This window comes from Corythoichthys intestinalis, chromosome 7 (genome assembly GCF_030265065.1).
Source record: "Corythoichthys intestinalis isolate RoL2023-P3 chromosome 7, ASM3026506v1, whole genome shotgun sequence".
Taxonomy (NCBI): Eukaryota; Metazoa; Chordata; class Actinopteri; order Syngnathiformes; family Syngnathidae; genus Corythoichthys; species Corythoichthys intestinalis.
Window position 1 is genome coordinate 32,042,326 of NC_080401.1, and position 23,705 is coordinate 32,066,030.

General features: G+C 38.6%; 1 protein-coding gene across 2 annotated transcripts in view; it reads left to right on the forward strand.

Annotated features, from left to right (window-relative positions):
* The first annotated feature begins 169 nt into the window (after window positions 1–169).
* rabggta (Rab geranylgeranyltransferase subunit alpha) overlaps window positions 170–23,705 on the forward strand; it is a 32,261-nt gene continuing 8,725 nt past the window's right edge. The window contains exons 1-16 of one of the 2 annotated variants that reach the window (XM_057840669.1): window positions 170–281; window positions 580–617; window positions 776–886; window positions 3,305–3,429; window positions 3,521–3,708; window positions 3,826–4,068; window positions 6,732–6,815; window positions 6,888–6,970; window positions 7,047–7,142; window positions 15,553–15,658; window positions 16,695–16,746; window positions 16,841–16,929; window positions 21,765–21,853; window positions 21,936–22,052; window positions 22,134–22,247; window positions 22,374–22,461. In XM_057840669.1, the coding sequence (XP_057696652.1) occupies window positions 615–617; window positions 776–886; window positions 3,305–3,429; window positions 3,521–3,708; window positions 3,826–4,068; window positions 6,732–6,815; window positions 6,888–6,970; window positions 7,047–7,142; window positions 15,553–15,658; window positions 16,695–16,746; window positions 16,841–16,929; window positions 21,765–21,853; window positions 21,936–22,052; window positions 22,134–22,247; window positions 22,374–22,461 (1,588 nt within the window). In that variant the 5' untranslated portion in view covers window positions 170–281; window positions 580–614. Of the gene's footprint in view, window positions 416–579; window positions 618–775; window positions 887–3,304; window positions 3,430–3,520; window positions 3,709–3,825; window positions 4,069–6,731; window positions 6,816–6,887; window positions 6,971–7,046; window positions 7,143–15,552; window positions 15,659–16,694; window positions 16,747–16,840; window positions 16,930–21,764; window positions 21,854–21,935; window positions 22,053–22,133; window positions 22,248–22,373; window positions 22,462–23,705 lie in introns of both variants that reach the window. The other variant, XM_057840670.1, reaches the window with a different exon arrangement.

Consider the following 23,705-nt stretch of genomic DNA (forward strand, 5'->3'; position numbering starts at 1 on the left):
GTAAGTGTAAGCATGAACTTGTAGATTCTGAAGTATTGGGAAACTTCACTTACAAAAGAAACCATAATAAATGTCTTACTATCGTACAGTATTAAGAATCAATGGATAATAAAGGACGGTAAAATGAATGAATTTGTTGCAACGATCATTTTCTTCAGCTAGAGGGCGACAAAACCCGACGGAAGGCGCTCAGTGTCGTCATTTGTATGAGCCGGAAGTAAGCCAATACAACGCAGATGACTGTCATGACAGTCGTTTTAAAATATTAACAACACCACAAGGTAAAGAAATTGTGCGCGTTTGTCCGGCTTACGTAACACGGCGTCTCGCGTTTTTCTGCTCCACGGAAAAAGCGTTCTGTTTTTAATCGAAGTGTACTGTTATTTTTGTGAATGAGCTGCCTGCTGTTTACTGGGTATGGAGCTAATTATTTAGCTTACTCAATTTTCCATTCATTCTCATGACAACATAGCTCAAGTTTTAATTCTCTTTGAATGCTATCTATATATTTATATGTAGGTTGTTGATGATAAGCATGTCTAACCTTAAATATTTCTCCTTTTATGGAATTGTGTACAGATATTGAGGAAAGTCTCCTCCATAAATTGTAAACGATGGTAAGTGATGCATCACTTTGTCAATATCCAAATTTCATCGATGTTAACCTTATACATTTGTATATGAAGTGTGGAGGCCCTTTGTTTTTAAAGTAATTCCCATTAAAATGAGTGATTGTGACTCACCCTTTCCTATCTTTTTGACTGACTGATCACAGCACGGTCGAGTCAAGATAAAGTCCACCGCCCAGCAAGAGGAGGAGAAAAGAAAGGAAAGAGAGAAGAAACTCAAAATATACACGGCAGCGCGAGACGCCTGTTTTTCCAAGGTACTTGTAATGACTAAAAAAAAAAAAAAAAAACAATTTTATTAGAATAATTATTATATAACACAGCATTCCCACTTAATAGCTGTTTTCTGCGAGGGGAAAAAAAACCTCATTCTCTTTCATATAAATCCCAGATATATGGAAGAAATCTGCAGGCAATAGCAATTTGTTTTAATGTGGTTTACAGTTTTTCATTATAAATGTTGTATTTGCTTGCCTGGCCTTGCTCATGCTTACAACACTCAAATGTCACTATCTTTCCCCATTGAAATAAATGGAAATTCATTGAAACTGAACAGATGGAGCAAAAAATATATCATGTCAATGAGAACTAATAAAGCGCTACAATGTCACGCTCTTATTTTTTTAAAATTTCCTTAGTTTTTTTCGTTGTGCTGCAAAGAATACCGATTGTTTTGAAGGTGTTTGTGTTTAGGTTTATTGTTTTGGGTGGATAAACTGCCCTCTAGTGGCAACAGAAAATATGATACATCTCATTTAACATGGATGAATCCAGCTGCTCCCTGTTAGGACCAACACAAGGTAATTTTTTGTATGTGCTCAAATATGTTTTTTTATTTTTTATTTTTTTAAATTTTATGCATTCCTAATTTAGTTCATAGGTGTATTTAGCCATTTTTATGGGAATATGTGTTTGAACCATTTGTTAAGAGCTTTAAAAAAAGAAGCATTTAATAGCATTTAAGCTAGCGGATTTTAGCTGTGCAAGTTAGCCAATTGTTCTTTTGTGGTACGTAGATCCTCGTTTATTTTTTTTTAGAGGCAAAGCTTTTTATTTATTTTTCAATAAAAGTGCAATTCTGCATAGTTTGAAGAAACACTTGGGAATTTTATTTTGTATTCGCATCTATTGCTCTTTTGAAAGTGCAATCACTGCAAGCCTTTGTTTTACATCCCCAAAAATTTATTCTGCAACGCATTTAATGTTCCTAATCCGATTACTTGATTATTCCAAATAAATAGTTGATGGATTAATCGACTACTACAATAATCGATAGCTTCAGCCCTATTGGACAGTAAACTTCAACAGTGTGTGGCACCCAACAGTTAAAGACTCATTTTTTGAGAATTATTCATTTATCTGCAAACTGCTGTTTGTAGTGCAGTGATTTGAGTTTACTGCCACCATCTGGCGCCCATATCTGAATTGTTTATTCGCAAATACAAGCAAACAATAGGCCAAGCAAGATATTGAATTTCAAAAAGCTTTTAAGATGTTTCACTTTCTAAAGTCAAGAAACCGCTTGGAACAGTATTGAAAACACAAGTACTGACATGATAGTGTAAAAAGTCTGATTGTACAGTGTATCACAAAAGTGAGTACACCCCTCGCATTTCTGCAGATATTCAAGTATATCTTTTCATGGGACAACACTGACAAAATGACATTTTGACACAATGAAAAGTGTTCTGCATGCAGCTTATATAATAGAGTTAATTTATTTTCCCCTCAAAATATAGCCATGAATATCTAAACCCCTGGCAACAAAAGTGCGTACACCCCTATCAAAAAAACGTACATCCCAAAATGTCCAAATTGAGTACTGCTTGTCATTTTCCCTCCAAAATGTCATGTGACTGTTACAGGAGTGCTGTCAGCATTGCTGCAGAGATTGAAGAGGTGAGGGTCAGCCTGTTAGTGCTCAGACCATAATCCACACTCTACATCAAATTGGTGTGTATGGCTGTCACCCCAGGAGGAAGACTCTTCTGAAGACTGTACACAAACAGTTTGCTGAAGACATGTCAGCAAAGCACATGGATTACTGGAACCATGTCCTATGGTCTGATGAGACGGGCGGGCTTTCTTGTGTACCGTCTTCAGAAGTGGCTTCCTCCTGGGGTGACAGCCATGCACACCAATTTGATGTAGAGTGCGACGTATTGTCTGAGCACTAACAGGCTGACCCCCACCTCTTCAATCTCTGCAGCAATGCTGACAGCACTCCTGTAACGAGTCACATTACATTTTGGAGGGAAAATGACAAGCAGTACTCAATTTGGACATTTACGGATTTATGTTTTTTCATAGGGATGTACTCACTTTTGTTGCCAGGGGTTTAGATATTAATGGCTATATTTTGTGTTATTTTGAGGGGGAAATAAATTAACTCAATTATATAAGCCGCACACAGACTACTTTTCATTGTGTCAAAGTGTCATTTTGTCAGTGTTGTCCCATGAAAACATATACTTAAATATCTGCAGAAATGCGAGGGGTGTACTCATTTTTGTGATACACTGTACATAAAACTGTGTTTTACAGAAAAATTATGCAATGATATGATATGGTTATTTTATTCCTGAATAATGCATTTCATCTATTGCGGGTTGCTCTATGTTGTATACCATGTTATAAATAGGGGGTTCACTGTACTTGAAAATTTGTCTTGATAGAGGAAGGACGGAATTTGTGATGATGAAGCTCTCAACTTGACCCAGCAGCTGCTATCGTCAAACCCTGACTTTGCAACACTTTGGAATTACAGAAGAGAGATCCTTATGCACCAGGAGACTGTCAAGTATGCCCCAAATCCTGTTTTGAATATCAGATTTATTGTGTGTGTAAGTCCCAGAGGTAATTTAACAGGTTTTATCAATGTGTACTTGCAGAGATGAGAGTGAAGTACAAAAGATGTACCAGGCCGAGCTGTCTTTTCTGGAGTCTTGCCTGAAAGTCAACCCAAAGTCATACGGCAGCTGGCACCACAGAAGCTGGGTTTCGGAACGGGCGCCTCAAATGGACTGGGGCCGTGAGTTGAACCTGTGTGACCGCTGCCTCAGCCTGGATGACCGCAACTGTGAGTGTTGCTATTTAAAGAAATGATTGCCGAGATTTTGACTTTTTTTTTTCCATTTCCGCAAAATATATAAATACAACTAGAAACATTACAACCATATTTTGCCCTTTCCGCCAGTTCACTGCTGGGATTACCGCCGTATCGTGGTGAAGAAATCCACAGTCCCTGTGAAAAAGGAGTTGGAGTTCACGGATCGTCTCATCGGCTCCAACTTTTCCAACTACTCCAGCTGGCATTACCGCAGTACCCTGTTACCGCTGCTTCACCCCCAGTCTCCCGAATCCGCCCCCCCGTCAGGCTCATTGCCACCCTCGCCGCAGAACCACTCCCATCGCGTCTGTGGAGAGCAGCTGCTCAAAGGTAAACCTGAAGCAAAGGTACTAAAACTGTTACATGGATATCCCACAGGGGGCAGTGTGAGTCTAAAATTTAAAGCGACGCACCAGGCTGCTTCAAATAGTGAATGCTACAATGTTGATGACTAATATTTGTTCACCGACATCTCAATGAGTAAACACTGTACTTCATAATGGACTTATTCCAGTCTAGTGAGACAATTGTGTCAACCCTAATAAGACAAAATTGACTAATAATTGTTTGAATCTTAAACCCCAAAAGATCATTTCAGTTCAGTATCTGTATGTCAATGGGGTCGTTTACATGGTGACGCTGATGCAGTGATTGTGTTGCGGAATGACCTTGCCTCGCGATAACGGAAAGGGAAGACGCAACCTTTTAATTTTTTTTTTTAATTTTTAAATTTGTACTTTTTTATTTTATTTTTTTAGACGCAAACTTTTGATTTTGGCCTTCAAAGCGGAACGATTCGATTGCGGGGCTTACTCTGCTACCATATGAATGGAACGCTCTCGCTCCGATGACGTCAGCACTCGCACACATCACTTTGGGCATACGCAGCCGCTGATACTAAACATTCAAAACGGCAAAAATGGCGGAATGTCTGCTTTAATTTACTGTTTTTATGATATGTTTTAATTTAAATGTATTTTAACGTTTTTGTGCCTTTTGAAGCAAATGAAAAAAAACGCGTGGACGCCATTGCCTCGAGTGGGTGGCAATGTTGTCTTCCGGGCTGAGGAGGTTGTTGTCAAGGGAGTGCATCATTGGCTTTCACCTTGTAAAACGGCACTGCCCCCTAGGGCCTGGTATAAATACTACATCGTTTTCACGCGGAATTCAGACATCGTTTGAATGGAGACGGAACCATGTACAGTATTTGATACTGCCAATGGGAAAAACCATTGGCAGTGTATCAAATACTTGTTCTCCCCAATGTATATGCAAACATGAAATGTGTCATATTCTTGGAGCGTCAACATGTAAATCCCCTATGATTGGGATGTTTTTATATTTATCAACTGTAATCCCGGAAATGCACGGGTATTTCCGGGATTACAGTTGATAAATATAGGGTGGCATAAGCGTTGCCACCTCGTCAACGCAGTGAAACCTGGACGTTAAAGTCAAGCAGCGAGTGCACACCATTTCCAGAGTGGCTGCATTACAGACGTGTCCCAGAATCAGTTAAACGCGTTGCACCCGAAACGAACGGCAGAGTTTATTATTTGTTGTGAGATGTAACCCTCCTGCGTCAATCGAACTAGGTAGGATCGGGCAGATCGGAAGTCACACATGTGACAGTACGTTGGTTCCGGTCAATTTTCAAAATAATATGCAATAAATTTATTAATTTCTCCGTGGTGCTTTAACTTGAGAAAATTAGATCTTTAAACCTTTTCATAAGGCATTTGTAAAATGCGTTAAAACTTTTTTGTCATCGACCACAAACTAAGCAGGAAAAGGGTTCATCTCCGGTGTGGGTTATTAAGTAGGTATGGGAATCGAGAACTGGTTGTTAAAGGTTCCGAGTGATCCGATTCCATGGAATCGTTTGGCAATTTATCTAACGATTCTCTTATCGCTTCCAACCAGCACGATTTAAGTGTTAAAATTTATGCACTGTACACACTTTCGAACGAGACTTTTCATGAGGTGTAACCTGGAGAGAGTTGTTGCCGAGTGAATTTGCATTGACTTTTACAGGCCATGTCATTATTCATGAGACGATTTAAAGAAACGGGGATTTTTCCCAAAAAGTCTATTAAAGGGGCTATCGTATTCCTTGTCGAATACGCTATAAGAAAAATATAACATGCATCTATTCTAAAATAATCCTAAAAGATTTTATTAGTAAATTTAATACTCCTGTTAGAACAATTCCGTGGGTATGCATTTGTTCCCATAGCAACCAGTTAGTTCCTTTTATTGTCCTACGTCATGCGCGCTGCGTATGCTGGAAACGAGAATAGGTGTAAGGAGCGCATTTCGAGCTGAGGGTGGCCACCTGTTAGAGGATTAATCTGTGCGTCCAAGAATGAATGTTAGGCAGCGGACTTTCCTTCTTTCTTTTTCTTTCTTTCTGAAAGATAACCAACAAGCGGGGTCTGAAGGCCAAATGGTTGTGGTATTATTATCTTTAAATACCCGCTACTCTCAGACTCTCGTGTGATTTTACAATCCTCACGTGAACCGATCGAACCGCTCCACTGACTCTCTGCTCATAAAACGCATTCTGTTGAAATTTGGGATGAGTGTCAGCAATGCATTGATGCATCTGCAACGCTGACGCGCCTGGTGTATTACCGGGGCAAGTCCATAAAATTGCTTAACCCTACAGCATATTGCCAAATGTATCACATTTGATACAAGCATTTCTGGACCTCATTGCAGTAAAAAACTTCGAACACAATAAGGTTTTAAACAATCTCACTTTAGTTATATTTGTTTTACCACGAGAACAGCATGTAATGCTTAATGTATCATTTATGATACAAACTAGAGAACTTGAAAAACTAGAAACTCAATTTTTTTTAGATGTATTATGTCTAAGGACCACATAAAGCTTTCAAATTTAAAAAATCAGAATTTTCTTTATTTCTCGGGTCGGGCATAGTTGTCTCTGAATCTTGAAGTAAATTGAAAACGTCTTTTTTTCTCTTCAGAATACGAGCTGGTGCAGAATGCTTTCTTTACCGACCCCAACGATCAGAGTGCTTGGTTCTATTATCGTTGGCTGCTTGGCAGAGGTTTGTGTGTGTCTGCCATTTCAACGCATTGATAGTCACAAATTTAATGCCATCTTTCTTTTTGTTTGACAGCCGAACGTGAAGAGATGATAAGTTGTGTTTTCATCAGTCGGGACGAAGAGAGCGTGGCTGTCGCCTTTTCGAGACCAGTCAATGTGAGCGATGACTATGATTTTTTTTTTTTTTAATTATTTATTCTATTGTTCTGTTAAATTGTTCACATGCATGCAGGCGCAGTCCGGTGGCTTGCTGCTGGTGCTTGACGGTCAGCCACAACAGGTGGACTGGAGGAGTGTCCACCCACGATTTAAGCACAGTCCTGTATGGGTATCCTTTTGTGGCAATCAACATTTTATCACCCTGTTAAAAATAATTGCCCAAGTCATTATTTTTTTTTTTAATTTAGTAAAATTGTCAGTAAATATAAAAAAAAAACAGCAAATGATTGTTTGTTGTTTCCTGGACAAACCCCAAAAATGACTTGGGTGATTTTTATTGATTTATTTACCGTATTTTTCGAACTACAAGTCGCACCGGAGTATAAGTCGCATTTTTGGGGGAAATTTACTTGATAAAATCCAACACATAGAACAGACATGTCATCTTCAAAGGCAATTTAATATAAAAATAAAATTGAGAACAACATGCTGAATAAGTGTACAGTGTACAGTGCATGAACAACGAAATGCGTATGTAAGGGGTCCCTAAACTACGGCCCGCGGCCACATTTGGTCCGGCCCCCTAAACAAAACAAAACAAAAATTCTTTATATTTTTTCCAATAGTGTTATTTATTTCCTGGCTTTTTTCTGTGAAGAACCCAGAGAGGGTTATTTGGGTATTATCTATTTAATTGTGTTATTATTATTTATTATTATTTTATTTACTTTTGTTCCGTGAAGAATTCAGAAAGGCTTATTTGATTGTGGCTTTCTGAAAAACAATGAATTTTTACTAGGGCTGTCAAAATTATCGCGTTAATGGGCGGTAATTAATTTTTTTTAATGAATTACTTTAAAATATTTGACGCAATTAACGCACATGCCCGGCTCAAACAGATTCAAATGACAGCACAGTGCAATGTCAACTTGCTACTTGTGTTTTTTGGAGTTTTGTCGCCCTCTGCTGGCGCTTGGGTGCGACTGATTTTATGGGCTTAAGCACCCATGAGCATTGTGTAATTATTGACATCAACAATGGCGGGCTACTAGTTTATTTTTTGATTGAAAATTTTACAAATTTTGTTAAAACAAAAACCTTAAGAGGGGTTTTAATATAAAATTTCTATAACTTGTACGAACATTTATCTTTTAAGAACTACAAGTCTTTCTATCCATGGATCGCTTTAATAGAATGTTAATAATGTTAATGCCATCTTGTTATAATTTATTGTTATAATAAACAAATACAGTACTTATGTACCGTATGTCGAATGTACTGTATATATATTCATCTTGTGTTATATCTTTCCATTCCAACAATAATTTACAGAAAAATATGGCATTTTAGAGATGGTTTGAATTGCGATTAATTACGATTAATTAATTTTTAAGCTGTAATGAACTTGATTAAAGATTTAAATCGTTTGACAGCCCTAATTTTTACATTTAGGCACTCCTGCAATCGTCACACCTTTTCTGTTCCAAACTGACCCCCGGCCCCTCATTAGAGAAGGGAAAAGTTATGTGGCCCTCACAGGAAAAAGTTTGGGGACCCCTGGCGTATATACTGTCCTCACCAGGACGCTACGGCTCGGTCCTGGCTATTCAGCGGGCTAAACTCCCAAATGACGATACTGGACGTCCGTATAATTTGCTGAGTCAATTTCGTCCTCGATACCAAACAGGTTCACATCAACGTAAATAAATGATAATTAGGCGCTTTTACAGCAATGACAAAAAAGGTTAGCATGCATTCGCTAGCATTAGCGCATCGTTCAATCAACCACACAACTGGCTCTAAGTGTCCGATCGCGGGTGGAAAACACAACAACAACAGAAAAGATGATACACACAGGCGTTGCCTCTGTAGAGATATTTTACAAGCATAAACAATAAATGTAGGTTCGCCGCCGTGTTTCTCTCTCACTAACTCGCCCACTCACTCAGAGCTACGTAGCTGTCGGTCTTCTTCTGGCGTGTGAGCGCTCTTCTTCACGTAAACACGTGCGAGTGCACCCCCATGTGGGCGTGAAAGCGCCACAAACTAAAAGCATGCATTTCAATATAAAAAAAGTCAACAATACAATTGAAAACACATTGCCAAAGGCAGAACGCGTACGTGACCATAGCTATTAAGAGTTATTCAGATAACTATAGCATAAAGAACATGCTAACAAGTTTACCAAACCATCAGTGTCACTCCAAAACACCAAAATAACATGTGAAATGATATCATAATGTGTTAATAATTTCACACATAAGTCGCTCCTGAGTATAAGTCGCATCCCCCAGCCAAACTATGGAAAAAAACTGCGACTTATAGTCCGAAAAATACAGTATTTATTTTAAAGAATGTGAATTTGTTGTCCTCTTTTGTGTTTGCTTGAACTGGAGTCTGGCCAAGCTGGGTGGGTTGCAATCTAGACTGGCCACCAGCCAATCGCAGGGCACAAATAGACAAACAAGAATTCCAAATAAAGAATTTATCCTATTGAATAATTACAGATACTTTAAATGAACTTAACATGTACTGGATATTTATGGTTTCTAGGCGTTAGTCTGAGAAAATCTGCACAAAAACGGGGAGAATTCCACACAGGAATTCAAACATGGATCTCTTGACTGTGAGGCATGCTTGACAATCACTTACAGACAGTGTAGCCCAAAATATATAAATGTCTTTTTTTTAAATGACATATAAACTACATTTGGGCTTACAAAATAGGAGTGTAAGAGGCCGCTCACCTTAAAGTCAGCTGAGACAGGCTCCCGTCGTCCCTAGTCAGTGGACGGCTGCCGCACTTACAAAGTTAATTCTCGCAGTGTCTAGATTAATTCTCTAATAGAACCTAAATTAATTCATGGTGATAAGATTGTCTTGTGTCATGCACTGATATAGTTCCTTTTATTACTGTCACAAAATAGTTTTGCGCCAATGGCTTTTTTTTTCTTTTCTACTTGTCAGAAAATGCTGACACAGATATCACTATATTTACTGAGGAAGGTAGAGAACTGGAGCCATTTGGGAGGGAGGGAAATGGGTGTCCAATTTCACATTCATCCATTTTTTAAAATATCGTTTATCCTGATTGGTGTCGCGTCAGGTGCTGAATTGCTCCTTGAATCGACACTATTCCAAATGTGCCGACCATGCTATAAAGGTGAGATAATTCTCTACTGGTCACCGAGTGGTTGAGTGAGCAGTTTCATCAGTGTTACATTGAGTAATGGTATTAAGTACTTTTCCGGATCCTTAAACATGTTTAAAATTGTCCATATAAAGAAAATTAGAATAAAAATAAAATAACCGTTGAGAGTCACAGAAATTGTTTGATTGCAGTTCTTCCTTCAAAATGTCATGCAATATAATATTAACGGTACTATCATTTTTTTGCCTGGCACGGCCAGACTGTTCTCCATGTGTTTTTCAAACACTGAGAGAATAGTCTGGGACCCAGCCCATTAACGGCCTCTCGAGCAAGTACGAAATCAATCGACAAATCAGATTCGTTTATTTGCGTGACGTGTTCTGAACGAGCAACGTCACTCTTCCGCATCGGAAATCGTCTCCACAACAACACAGATGGCGAACCGGAGAGCCGAGAATATGTTCCAATCCACGGTAAAATCAGTTTTAAATTACCAAAAACACATCGACACAAGTCATTGACAACAGTCTGTCTCGCGGTAGCCATGTTGAATAAACTCCGCTCTCCTTGTATGTTTACATCCGCGCGCAAGTCCCTCGTCCCGCCCGTCGCTGATTGGTCCACTCCGCTGTCTGTTTGCTGTGGCTTGCTCCGCCCTGGAAATTTTTTTCCGCTTAATGGTGGCCAGACTCAATAGCTGGAACAGCGGTGAGTCTGTAGTACCAGGCTAATCATTTTTGTCCAGGCCATTTTCACCCCCCCCCCCCCCCCCCCCACCATGATAAATCTATGAGAACCAAAAAAATTTTTTTTTATTGTTTTGATAAGAATCAATTTAGATGATAAGTCTTGATATGACTGGTAAATAAGTGCATTAAAAACAAATTATAAAATAGCATATACTCATTAACATAAAGCTATTTCTATATTCACAGAAATTGTTCAATATTTTTAAAATTGGCACTTAAGTTTTATTTATTTATTTTTTAACTTTATTATTATTATTTTTTTAAATAACCTTCGATGTATGGAAGCCCATTTCCGTCACGAAAAAAAGTGACATTTTGTTTTCAACAAAACAAGCCCATCTTTGCCAGTGAAAGTCTTTTATACTTGCTACTGCTGCTGACCGTTTACACCAGTGGAATAAAAAAATCTCTCACAAGGAGTTAAAAACAAACTCTTGAGTCTACGCACAAGCTCAGCTACTTGTAGGCTGTAGTCAATATATACTAGTTGGTGTTGCACTCAATGCCCCAGTATCCGTGGCTTTGTGAAGGTATTGTATAAAATCAACTTTGGAAAGTAAAAATGAATGATACTGTGCTTTACGTGCACAGTAAAGTGCTTTTCGTTTGTGAGCCCTGATCCAGAAAAGAATGTGTTCTCTTTCACAAACTCACGGATAAGTTTCCCCTTGAGTGTAGCACCTACCGTATGTGTTGGCTACTAGGGATGTACCGATCCAGGTTTTTGCACTTCCAATCCGGTACCGATACTGGCCGATACCGATACAGGCCTATCTGAGCATGTATTAAATTTTAAAGTTATTTAGCCTTCTTACAGTACATAATTGTCAGACTCATGTTGAAAAGGGTTTTAGTACTCTTGATAACAACTAGCCAGCTGAATTAAGTGAGTCTGAATAACACACAATGGTTAGTAACAAGAAACAGACCTGTTTATTATGTGTTAAACACAAAACATGATAAATAACAAGCAAAAACGGCATATTCAGTCAGTAAAACGCGCAAATAATATTGTAAACTGTCTTAAAAAAGCAAAACACACAAACAACCTCAGTGGAAAATAAACTATTAACTCAGCATCAGTTCTCTGCTCTTGAACAACTCGGAATTTTTCCGTGTCGACCCATCCGATACCGATGCGCTTTTTTATGCGCATATCGGCGGTTGATCCGATCCAAATATCGGATCGGGACAACCCTATTGGCAACAGCCTATAAGTAACTCCAGGGTTCCTACAGTTTTCCTCGAGTTAAATTTAAGACTTTTTAAGAACTAATTAAAACCTTAAAAAAAAATTTTTTTTTTTATTTTATTAATACCTAATTCACAGCCATATCGACCAAGAAAAACAAAATCTGTGAATTTGTGTTAATTTATTTCTCGAAAGTGGAAATGTGGAATGTGAGCTGGATGTAAGGATGCAGCATATTGAATAGGCTACTCACACGACACCACCACAGCCCAGACACAAACAGGCCAAATAGAGGCGTTCTCGTTAGCATTAACATTTAGCGTGGTGAGCGCCATCTTAAACTCTTGGGCAACCACAACACCTCTGCGTGCATGCCTGCTGTAGACCCAAACGATGTGCTTAGATCCACTCTCGCAAATCCACTAGCAATTGTAGCTGGGCTGGGATGCAGGGGGGCTGCAGCACTAGCAGCTAGCTGGCTAGTTTTAGCTGCTGTCGCTTTGCTTACATGGCTAGCTTTAGCGTCTGTCTCTTCAGCCTCGTGAGTAGCTGGCTGGCTTAAATAGGCAGATTGAAAAACTCCGGCAATGGAGGTTTTTTTCCTTTCCTCTCATGGAGGTTATGTGCTTGGACAATTTAGCTCGGGACTGTAGCGTCTTCATGCCCATTATACCCATCTGATTTTTTTTTTTTTGCATACGATGCAAAAAGCCTCGAACACACTGCTACCTACTGGTTTGAGCCAAAGGCGAAAGGATTGTTTTCTCAACCACGCTTCGTTGAATTTACATTTCCCCATCTCTCTAATATGACATGTATTGCTAGGTGTAAAAAAGGATCTGTGTAGTGTAGAGAATGACATTCTTTCGGGACTCCCGTCGTGACACGGGATTAACGCAGGAATCCAGCGGTCGGGACGGGACGTGAATGAAAGTTAATGGGAGCATGCAGGAGCGGCAGTGACATCAGTCTGTATAATAATAGTGATCTTTTTTAGCTGGTCTCACAGCACACCAAATTGAAGAAGAAGGCATATTTGTAGTCATCTTTCAGTGACCTAACGCTGTTTTGACTTGGGTTAGCAAGTCAAAAGAACTACACAGTATTCCCTATTTCATCAGTGCTTGCAATCAACGATTTTGAGCAGTGACTGTGTTACGTTCTCAATGATTGGCTCCTTCGCCCCGTTTATTTATTTAGGCTACGTTATTCAATCAAAATGACAAATGACACCTTTGTCGGAAAATGAGACACAGAGAAGTTATACATCATAAATTTTAAGACCCAGATATGAAAATTCAATACTTTTTCAAGACTTTTTAATGTATTATTTCCCAATTCATAAATTCAATGCATTTAAGACTTTTTAAGACACGGCAAGAACACTGCTCTCATACGTTGCTTAGCTTGAGTGCATACAGACTGATTCCGTTTTTACCTCCTTACGGGACTTTTTTCCCCCCACTGTCGGAACAAGCCATACTGGCGGAAAGAGGCACCAGCAAGTTAAAAAAAAAAAAATCAATTGGCAGAAATGGGCTTCTTTTGTTGAAGAAAAAAAAACAAGTTTTCATCCTTTTTTTGTGGCGGGAATGTTTTTTTTTTTTTCATTTTTATCATGGTTTTTAAACTCCTTTCGGGAGATTTTTTTCCCCCACTGTTGGAAAAAGGCCCCAGCAAGTAAAAAAAAAAAAAAAAATCCACCGGCAGAAATGGGCTTCTTGTTTTGTTGAAATAAGTTTTCATCCTCTTTTTCAGTGGGGGTAACGGGCTTCTTGTTTTGTTGAAAAGAATTTTTTTTTGTTTTTTTCTTTATAAGTGTAGGAAATGGGCTTCCATATTATGGTTTTTACCTCCTTACGGGAGATATACCGCCCACTGTCGGGGAAAAAGGCACTTGCAAGTAAAAAGAAAAAATCCACTGGCGAAAAGAGGCACCAGCAAGTAATTAAAAAAAAAAAAAAAATCCACCGGCAGAAATGGGCTTCTTGTTTTGTTGAAATAAGTTTTCATCCTCTTTTTCAGTGGGGGTAACGGGCTTCTTGTTTTGTTGAAAAAAATTTTTTTTTTTTTTTTTTTAAGTGTAGGAAATGGGCTTCAATATTATGGTTTTTACCTCCTTATGGGAGATATACCCCCCACTGTTGGGGAAAAAGGCACTTGCAAGTAAAAAGAAAAAATCCACTGGCGAAAAGAGGCACCAGCAAGTAATTTAAAAAAAAAAAAACTGGTGGAAATATGCTTCTTGTTTTGTTGAAAAAAAAAAGTTTTCATACATTTTTTTTTTTTTTAATCGATGCAATTTTACTTGGTTTGCAAAAAAGTACGTTGAAAGTGCCTAGAATTTTTCAAGGTACAGTATGTACTTTAGTTGGTCCTTTTTGGGCTTTTCTGCAGACGTGCGGTTTCTCATTATTATGTGAATGGATTTAATTTGGTCACAATATTTAAATTTAAACTCCTTGCTCTTATTGGGTGCGTCGGTGGGAAGAACGTGGACATTGACGGGATTTCAGTCAAATAAAAAACACTACACAGATAAACCACTTAAACCATGGCGCACTCCCATTTTGACCCGTCTTAACCAGTATTGGAAAATGACTAGTTCCTCTTTAAGCGGGGTTCCCGCAGGGTCTTAAAACATATTTAAAGCCTCTAATTTATTTACTAGTATTGATAAAGTGTCTAATTTTTTTTTTCAATTTAACTGGTCAATCTTAAATTTCTTCGATTTAAATTATTTTTAAAAATGTTTTTTAGATGCTCATACAAATATGTTTTAGGACATTCCAGGAGTTAGATTTTTTTTATTTTTTTACTTTTTAGCGAATGTGGCTGTGAAATCTGCCCTGAAAATGGCATTAAATTCTGTTGTGTTGTTATTATGGTCTCATTTGGTATTGTGTATGGTCACAAGAGGGTTTGGGAAAAGTTTAGTAATAATAAGTTGGCTTCGCTGAAGTGTTCGCTTGTACTGCCGAAACGCATAAATTTAAAAGCACAAACCATGGGCCAGAAAGTTCTTCCAGCAGGTCCCTGGAGAAAAGTCCTGGCAGGAAGGGACTCTTGGGCGCAGCTAGTCCTTGAGAGCGAATGGCATCTTCCATTGTCTATTGTACTTCCCATCTATTTTGTGAAAAGTAGCCTCTTAAGCCTGCTAATAAACAAACTGTGAGTGGCTAAAACCTTATGTCCTTGGAGGGGCAGTGTGATTAGAATGCTTGATTTATCAACGGTTAGTGTGCCAATGATTTGTGGCTTCTGAGAGTGAAAAAGAATTCCTAACGTTAGTCTCTCCAGCCATTGCCGTTAACAAGCCGCGTTAGTATGCAGACTCACGACGTGGGACCACGTAGCTTTTTGCACTTTGCCCCAATGATCAATTAAATTTGGTTTAAGATTTTTCCTTATAACTTTTTCTATCCTACGTGTGTGTGTGTGTGTGTTATTTTTTTGTCATGTGTTAACTTTCTTAACCACGACCCAGATATGCAATCTTCCTCCTGGTTCAATCGGCGACATCGCTAATGAACACAATCTGACGGTGCATTGGTCCGAAAAACACATTCGTCGAGACTGCGCGCTGTACACAGGTGAAACACTGATTGTATTCATCCATCTCTTTGTGGCTAAATGATTAAAACGGACCAGCAGAGAGTGTGAGTGTCAGCTAATTAGCGGAAGCAAAGGCTTCTTTACATACAATTCGTGCAGTTGTGGCCAAAGCGGAGCACAGTAAGCCAAAAAGGTCCCATCAATGACCGTAACTATAGTCTCACCTTGACTCTCACTGAATAAGAAAAAGTACTTTGCTCTTTACTTGGTCCTTTCAAATAGTTTTAAAAGCTTAATATTTCCCGTTACTTCCCATTTCTCATTTTGACACTGAAAGATGGCAATACAGAGAGTCCTCTGTGAAAACAGTACAGACAGAGAACTGCGCTATTTCAAATGGTTCGCAATTAATTAGTACTACATGGTCATATGGTACAAGAAGAAGTAGCTGCTACTCTGATGTTGAACAGATAAGAATGAAATTTGTTTATTCTTTTTTTGTCTCGGGGCCAATTAATTAATTGCAGACTTATTTTGTTAATCTAGTTATCCAAAAACTGTCAGTATTATGTCGCATCTTGTTTGAGTACTGGGTGTTAGTAGTTCATTTGAACTTGTTTTAATGCAGTACAGTGTATTTTTCATGTGCAGTCCCACATTATTTAACTTTTAATTACAATATACTCACATTATTTTGTTTCATTAATTTTAGGACCTTGTTTTCAAACCTAATTATTCAAGTATATTTTTTATTTTTAATATAAATTTAAGCTAAAACAGCCATGGAATTGAGTTCAGAGGTTCCACTGTTAGGTTTATGACACTAGCACCGCAGACATATTAACATTGACTTTACAAATTTCACAATGAACTTGTTTTCTTAAAGGTACCGGTATGTTTTGTTTGTTTCATTTTCCCATACAATTAATTAAAGTTTTTTTTTTTTTCCAGCTGCATTGGTGTTCGTAAAACAAGTTCCGACTTGCATACAAATTAGAGCTATGCAATCGTCCTATCTTATTCTGAAAAAATATTATTGTTGTGCAACTTTATTAACAAAGTTTCTCTCCTCAGGTCGAAGTGAAAGTTGGTGTCGTGACTCTGCCACTGATCAAGAGCTCTTTAGGTAAAGATTTACTAGATAATGGAAGCATGCCTTTTGCCACTCGTGAGCAATTCTGTTTAGAATAAGACGGATTCTGTTGGATTTTTTTCTACAGGAGTGAGCTCTCAGTGGAGAAAAGCTCAGTGCTGCAGTCCGAGCTACAATCATGTAACCAGCTGCTAGAACTGGAGCCGCTCAATAAGTGTAAGTGCTTTATTCTCTTTCCATTGTTTTGTGCTTCACGGAGCTGAGAAGTCTTATTTGCAGCTTGCTACTGTCTCGCCCTCTGTGCTGTTCAGAGAGATTAAGAAATAATGCGTTTTTGGAAGTACCTCCTGGCAAAAGGTGCAGTTTTCAATCTGAGGATCTCACACTGTAAAGATAAATGCATTCAGACAGGAGGATAATACTGTAGCTTCATAGGAAGTGATATTGCAAGAAACGTATTTCAAAATGCTTTAAGATTCAGAAGCAACTGACAGATTGATAATTAGGAGCTTTCATGCTAGTAATTTTACCCCTAAAGTGTAATTAACGTGCAAAATGTTGGGACTGTCTGACAAGTGTTTCTCATCAAGCGTTCAGATTAAAGATACACGATAATATCGGTCGCCGATAATTATCGGCCGATAATGGCAATTATGACGTCACACAGATAATCCAGATAATAAAAAAATTCAACCGATAATGCAATCCGATAATTATATACTTGATTTAGCCTCTAAATGTGCACAACCGAAGAATTCAGCACGCCGCCTCCTCAACCCCTCCCCTCTCTGAAGCCCCTGAGGGAGGAGGGGTTGAGGAGGCGGAGTTACACGACAAGAAATAGTTGAATATTACGGCGGCTGTTACTAAAAAAATGACGCTCTCGCCAACTGCGAAACATGTACCGCAGAAGTTCCAAGAGGCCGAAAGAAAGCGTCCTCATTCAAAACCACTAACCCAGCATCCATTTAAAACTGCATCACAAAGATTTTTGGAACGAATACGAGGCTGCTGCTAACGGGAATGCTAAAGCTATTGTAAACACTAAGTTAAACTACGGGCCTTGTGACGATACAGAGTCGGGTTGTTTGGGAAAGCAGCCCAAGGCGGGTGGTAAACTCGCATCTAAGGCTAAACACCGGCACGACTGGAGACCGATAGTCGGCAAGTAGCCGTCTTCCGACGGAGCCCGCCGCTCTGGCCGGTCCGGCAGGCCGCCGACGGCGAGGCGGCGGCAGGGCGGGCAGAGCCTGGTTCCCCGGCTTCAGGACCTCCGGCGAACACCCCGGTTTCTCGAGCGTTCCCTCACGACGTGTGAGCAGAGCCAGGGCCCGAATACGCCGCGGCGAACCGGCCGGTGTGGGCGGATTATCCGGTACGAACGTAGCCGTCGCCGAGACGAGACACGATTTTTTTTTTTACCGAAATGACCCGAGAGCCAAAGCCCTGGATAAAAAAATAATGCAGTTTATACGACCACCATTCTTCATGAAAAACATGCCAATCGCATTTTCACCGCGTACATTTGGGAAAGTGATGTCCAGTAAGCAAGCTTATCATGACGGCACAGTGGTTAGATGATAATTTAAACATGGAGAAAACGAAGTCAGCCAGTCAATTATGTATTCAGTATGTAAAATGACGAGCGGTCAGATGACTTTGTAACGCTGCCTTTATTTTCGGCTTAACAAAACTCAGGCACAAAACAACACGCACGGAGATGCGAGCTCCAACTCCATCCAAATAGTACTGCCGTGTATCAGTTTAGCTGCTGTAACGCAAATGTCGTGAGCAGTGTTGTTAATAACGGCGTTACAATATAACGGCGTTACTAACGGCGTTATTTTTTTCAGCAATGAGTAATCTAATTAATTACTTTTCTCATCTTGGCAACGCCGTTACCGTTACTGAGGCGGGAAAGGCGTGCGTTACTATGCGTTACTAAGTTGGTTGAATAAAAAAAGTCTGAGAGAAACGGACTCACGGGGACGAGAGCAGAGCAGCAGTGGGGAAGACGCCGTTGCAACCGCGATGCTAGGTGGCTCCAATAATACCTGACTGTAGCCATAGCCGACAAACTACGCCCACATGACACGGTAGATATCATATTATAGAACTAGATGCAAAAACTGACACAGCTGCATTGCCAACATGTTTTAAGGACTACATGCGTTAGTAAACAGCCGCCATCTTAAAGCAGTAGACCTCTCAGGAAGGCCCTGATGTAGAGATCCTTCCTAGCGAACCTAAGTAACTTTTTTTTTTTTTTTTTTTTTTAATCTAAAATGCTTCTAAATCGGCAAAATCTTAACTTAAATCTATCTTTAAATGATGAAACAGTTTTAAAACTTACACATGTTTAAAGTAGACAGAAGGGAACTAATGCAATAACGGGAGCAATTTTAACAACTTAAACGGTTGATTCACAACTTGAAATGACTTCCACACATAGCAAAGGTTACTAGCTAGTTATCGCAATACCCTTGTGTCTAGTTAAGTGGAGGGTAAAGAATTGGGCTAGGGCCAATTGTCCCCCAAATCCTTTAAACTTCACATTGTGTGACCTGTTTTTTTTGTTTTTTTTTTTTTTTTTGTTTTTGTTTTTGTTTTTTGTTTTTTTTTTTTGAGAAAAAAAAATTATCACTAGTTACTTTGCCAAGTAACTAATTACTCTTACATTCAGATAACTGAGTTACTAACGCAATTACTTTTTGGGAGAAGTAATTTGTAACTGTAATTAATTACTATTTTAAAGTAAAATTAACAACACTGCATATACTGTATATAGATATAACTAGATGCAAAATGACAGACACGGCACTAGATGCGTTAGTAAACAGCCGCCATCTTAAAGCAGTAGACCTTTTATTACGGCTCTGTTGTAGAGAACCTTCCTAACGAACCTAAGTAACTTTTTATCTAAAATACTTCTAAATCGGCAAAATCTTGACTTGAATCTATCTTTAAATGATGAAATAGTTTTAAAACTTTCATTTGTCGAAAGTAGAGAGAAGGGAACTAATGCAATAATGGGAGCAATTTTAACAACTTTTAACAGTTGATTCAGGGTGAAGGGTAAATTAGGGTAAAGAATTGGCCTCGGGCCAATTGTACCAAAAACCTTCACAAAAAAACTTCACATAGTGTGGCCAATGTTTTTTTTTTTTTTTTTTTTTTTTTTTTTTTTTGAGAAAAAAAAAAAAAAGTAATTATCACCAATTACTTTGCCAAGTAACTAATTACTCTTACATTCAGGTAATTGAGTTACTAACGCAATTACTTTTTAGGAGAAGTAATTTGTAACTATAATTAATTACTTTTTTTCAGTAAGATTAACAACACTGGTCGTGAGTGCCGCAAATGTAAACAAAGCGCTGCAGAATGGGTATATGACATCTCGCTCTTTTGAGTTAATCATTTTCACAGTGTGCAACAAAGCATATAACATTAGCAATCACTTTTTAAATTAATTTAACTTATTTATCTTCTCAATTACAGTCACAGTAGATAATCAAAACTTATTGGCACTTATTAACACTTATCAATTTAAATATGCACATTCCTGTTGTAATGAAACAACAATAATATTCTGTAGCCACAAGTATTTTTCAAAATCTTTTCTTCTTCCGTTTTTTTTAGGATTAAGTATAATAATGTATTGCTTAAAATAAGGCTGTTAAGATTATTTTCAGCTAGCTATTTTTCTTCCAAAAAATCTGAGAGACATACACTTGAAGCGCTGGCAGACAATTTCACTTATTTCCAATAGATTTACACTTAAAGCTGACTAGTTTTAAGGAGGTGTGTTTTGCAGTGTATTAATGATATATATGTTAGGAATTGCTTACCTTTAAAGGCATTTTTGTGCAACTTAGGTATTTACTCTGTAAGTAATTGTTGCTAAAAGTTTACCATTACACAATGTCAGACAATCTGTCATTATTTAGATGTTGGAATTGATGAATTGTTCATATTTTATGTTGAAAAAAAAAGCAATAAATTTTATTTTTTCACAGTAATATTTTCTTTTGTGTGTACTTTAAAATTTTACATATTTTAATAGAATTATCGGCTTGACATTATCAGTTATCGGTTGGATTGAGGAGGAAATTATCGGTTATCGGTATCGGTTGAAAAATGTATTATCGTGCATCACTAGTTCAGATTATTGATCCTTTTACATCCATTCAAAATCATCCAGCTGCTAAATGACAATGCGAAATGCAGCCTGCCTGGCTAGAAGGACCTTAATGAATTAACTCCTATACCACAGGGAGGTCACCACAGCTTTCTGGAAAATTAACTTGTCGCTATTTCAGTGTCATTCCAATTCAAGTCCACATTTGGATGGAGATCTCAGATAGCAGTTTTGTAGCTGCTGCGTTTGGCTCAGAACCAGACAGTAGTCTGGGCTGGTTCCCCAGGAACAGGGCAGAGAGCACCAGGTCTCGCCACTGGTCTGTGGCCAACCACATCTTGCTTTTTGGCCAAGATAAAACTGGCAGTGTTGGCGCATTTGTGTGCGTGTCTTTGATATCAAAATCTTGGCTGAGGTTATATCACAGATAGCAGCTGCTATGAGCTTCACAGAGTGCTCAACAAATTTAAACATAAATATTTCAGACCTATGCAAAGAAATTAAACTTAAATTATTGCTTATTGAAAGGTTTTGACAACATTTTAACAATTTTAATGAATTTCCTATTTTAATATTCTACAAATTGAAATACTGTAAAAGAATGGCACAAAGGTCATTTGCAGTCGGTCATTATTATCTTCCATAATTGATGGGCAAATGACTTTTAATTTTGTCAGTATCTGTGGAAATGTGTCAGTTGATTGATAGAACACCTCTTTGAAAGGTTAACTCCTTGTTCGAAACAAGTTGTGTAAAAATGACTGAAATATTAAACACTTGGACATGCGTTTAAAAAATATATTTATTTAGGCATCAATTTAGGCAATTAGTAACACTTCTTACTTTTGATCTTGAGCATTAACCTCATTATATAAAATGAATTCTCTGTATGTGTTTGTGCTTCTCCCTGCAGGGTGCTTGCTGACCATCATCCTACTGATGAGGGCGCTAGACCCCCTCGGCTATGAGAAGGAGACGCTCACTCATTTCCAAACTCTCAAAGTGAGCAGCAGCAATTTGGTGTCCATTCCATTAACTGGAAATATATTCCTACGCAACACGCTCATTACCTCCTTTCCCCCAGGAAGTGGATTCCATGCGCTTTGCCTATTACAGCGACCTGTGCAGCAAGTTTATGATCGAAAACACCATTTTAAAAATGGAGTACGCTGAAGTGCGCGTCTTCAGCGTCGTCAACAAGGTTTGCGCACAAAATTCTTCTCTGCTTCGCTTTTGCCAGCACATGTTAAAAGATGTCATTTCTGGCTTTTTCTAATAACAGAACCTGACCACCTTGTGCCATTTGGACCAGCTGCTCCTAATCACTCACATCAATCTGTCCTCTAACCAGCTGCGACAAATTTCCGCTCACTTCTCCATGCTACAGTGCCTGGAGGTGAAAAAAGATGCAACCTCAGTATTTGTCCGAGCAGGGCTGTAAATGTTCCATTTGCTCATATTTGTTCTTTTTTGTGTACTTATCAATATGTCACATTCCGCTCTATGCCCCCACTGTTTGTAGGTTTTGGAGGCTGATGACAACATCATCGAAAACTTGGAAGGAGTCTACCGCCTGCCCAAACTAGAGGAGGTTCTCTTGAAGAATAACAGTATCCTTCATTCTGCAATACAGTGGTACCTCTACATACTAATTTAATCAGTTCCAGGACCTCGTTTGTAAGTCAAAATGGTCGTATGTCGAGTGCAATTTTTACATAATACATCATTATTTGATTTATTCGTTCCACAGCCCCAAAACCTATGCTAAATCCTTCATAAGTACTGCAGGTACAATTACAAATTGCAATTACACATTGAGAAACAAATAGATTATAAATACAAATCGGAATAATAATAATAATCGAAAATAAACATTTTTATTGTCATCTTGTGGTACTTAAATAATTCAATAAAAAGCCAGAGGTTGTTAGTTTTTACCTGAGACCATGCTGGTTGATAAGTTATGATGTTCCGAGGGGGGAATGTTTTTGGCAATGGAAAAAGGAGGCATTGTTAGTTTTTACCTGTGTTCATGCTGGTTGACTCTTGTGTAACATTGCTGCTGGAATGTCAGTAAAGCATCACAATTTGGCTGCTTATTTTGAAACGCCGCCTCAGACTCACGTCCTTGCTTCACGATCCATATCAGTAAAAGGCGTTCCATCTCCTCTGAAATAGCGCTATGACGTTTTGAGAGAATATTTGTCCCCTTGGATGCTTTGACCATTTTGAGGGCTTCCATCTGTGCCCTCTGTTTGAAGACCGTCTGGGTTGTGGATTCCGGCGGTATTGTCGAGTCATTTCATTGACGCGTACACCACGCTCAAAATTTTTCTATCGTTTCCCCTCTTAATTTCAATAGGGAGTGTCAGCTTTGTCCTTTTTTTTCACCACCTGCACTTACTTTCTTGGGACCCATGTTGATCTCTCTCACAAGATAATCCGCCATGCTGGCGTCTTGCGAGAAATTGTTGCATTTCGAGCATGTCGTCATATGTCGAGACAAATTTTACGTCGGATGTTGAAAGGATCGTATGTCGATGCGTTAGTATGTTTAGGTATGACTGTATTTCCCTTTGATGTGCACTTGAGGGCAGTTATGGTACTCCAGCCATCCATTTTCTATGAAGGATTGTTGTTTTGAGATGGCTTGTAACTGGAGACTAGGGCTGAGCTTGATCTTGCTGAACAAATGTGATATACTTAATTAATCAAGCATGGTAGAAATTAGACATTTGCCGATTACCAGTTTCAAGGTATACCGTGGTATGAAAACCACCGTGGTTGCTAAACCACAAAAAAATTCCGTCACACCGTCCCTTCGGTACTAGCTATTTTTATGTCCCAAAAATGC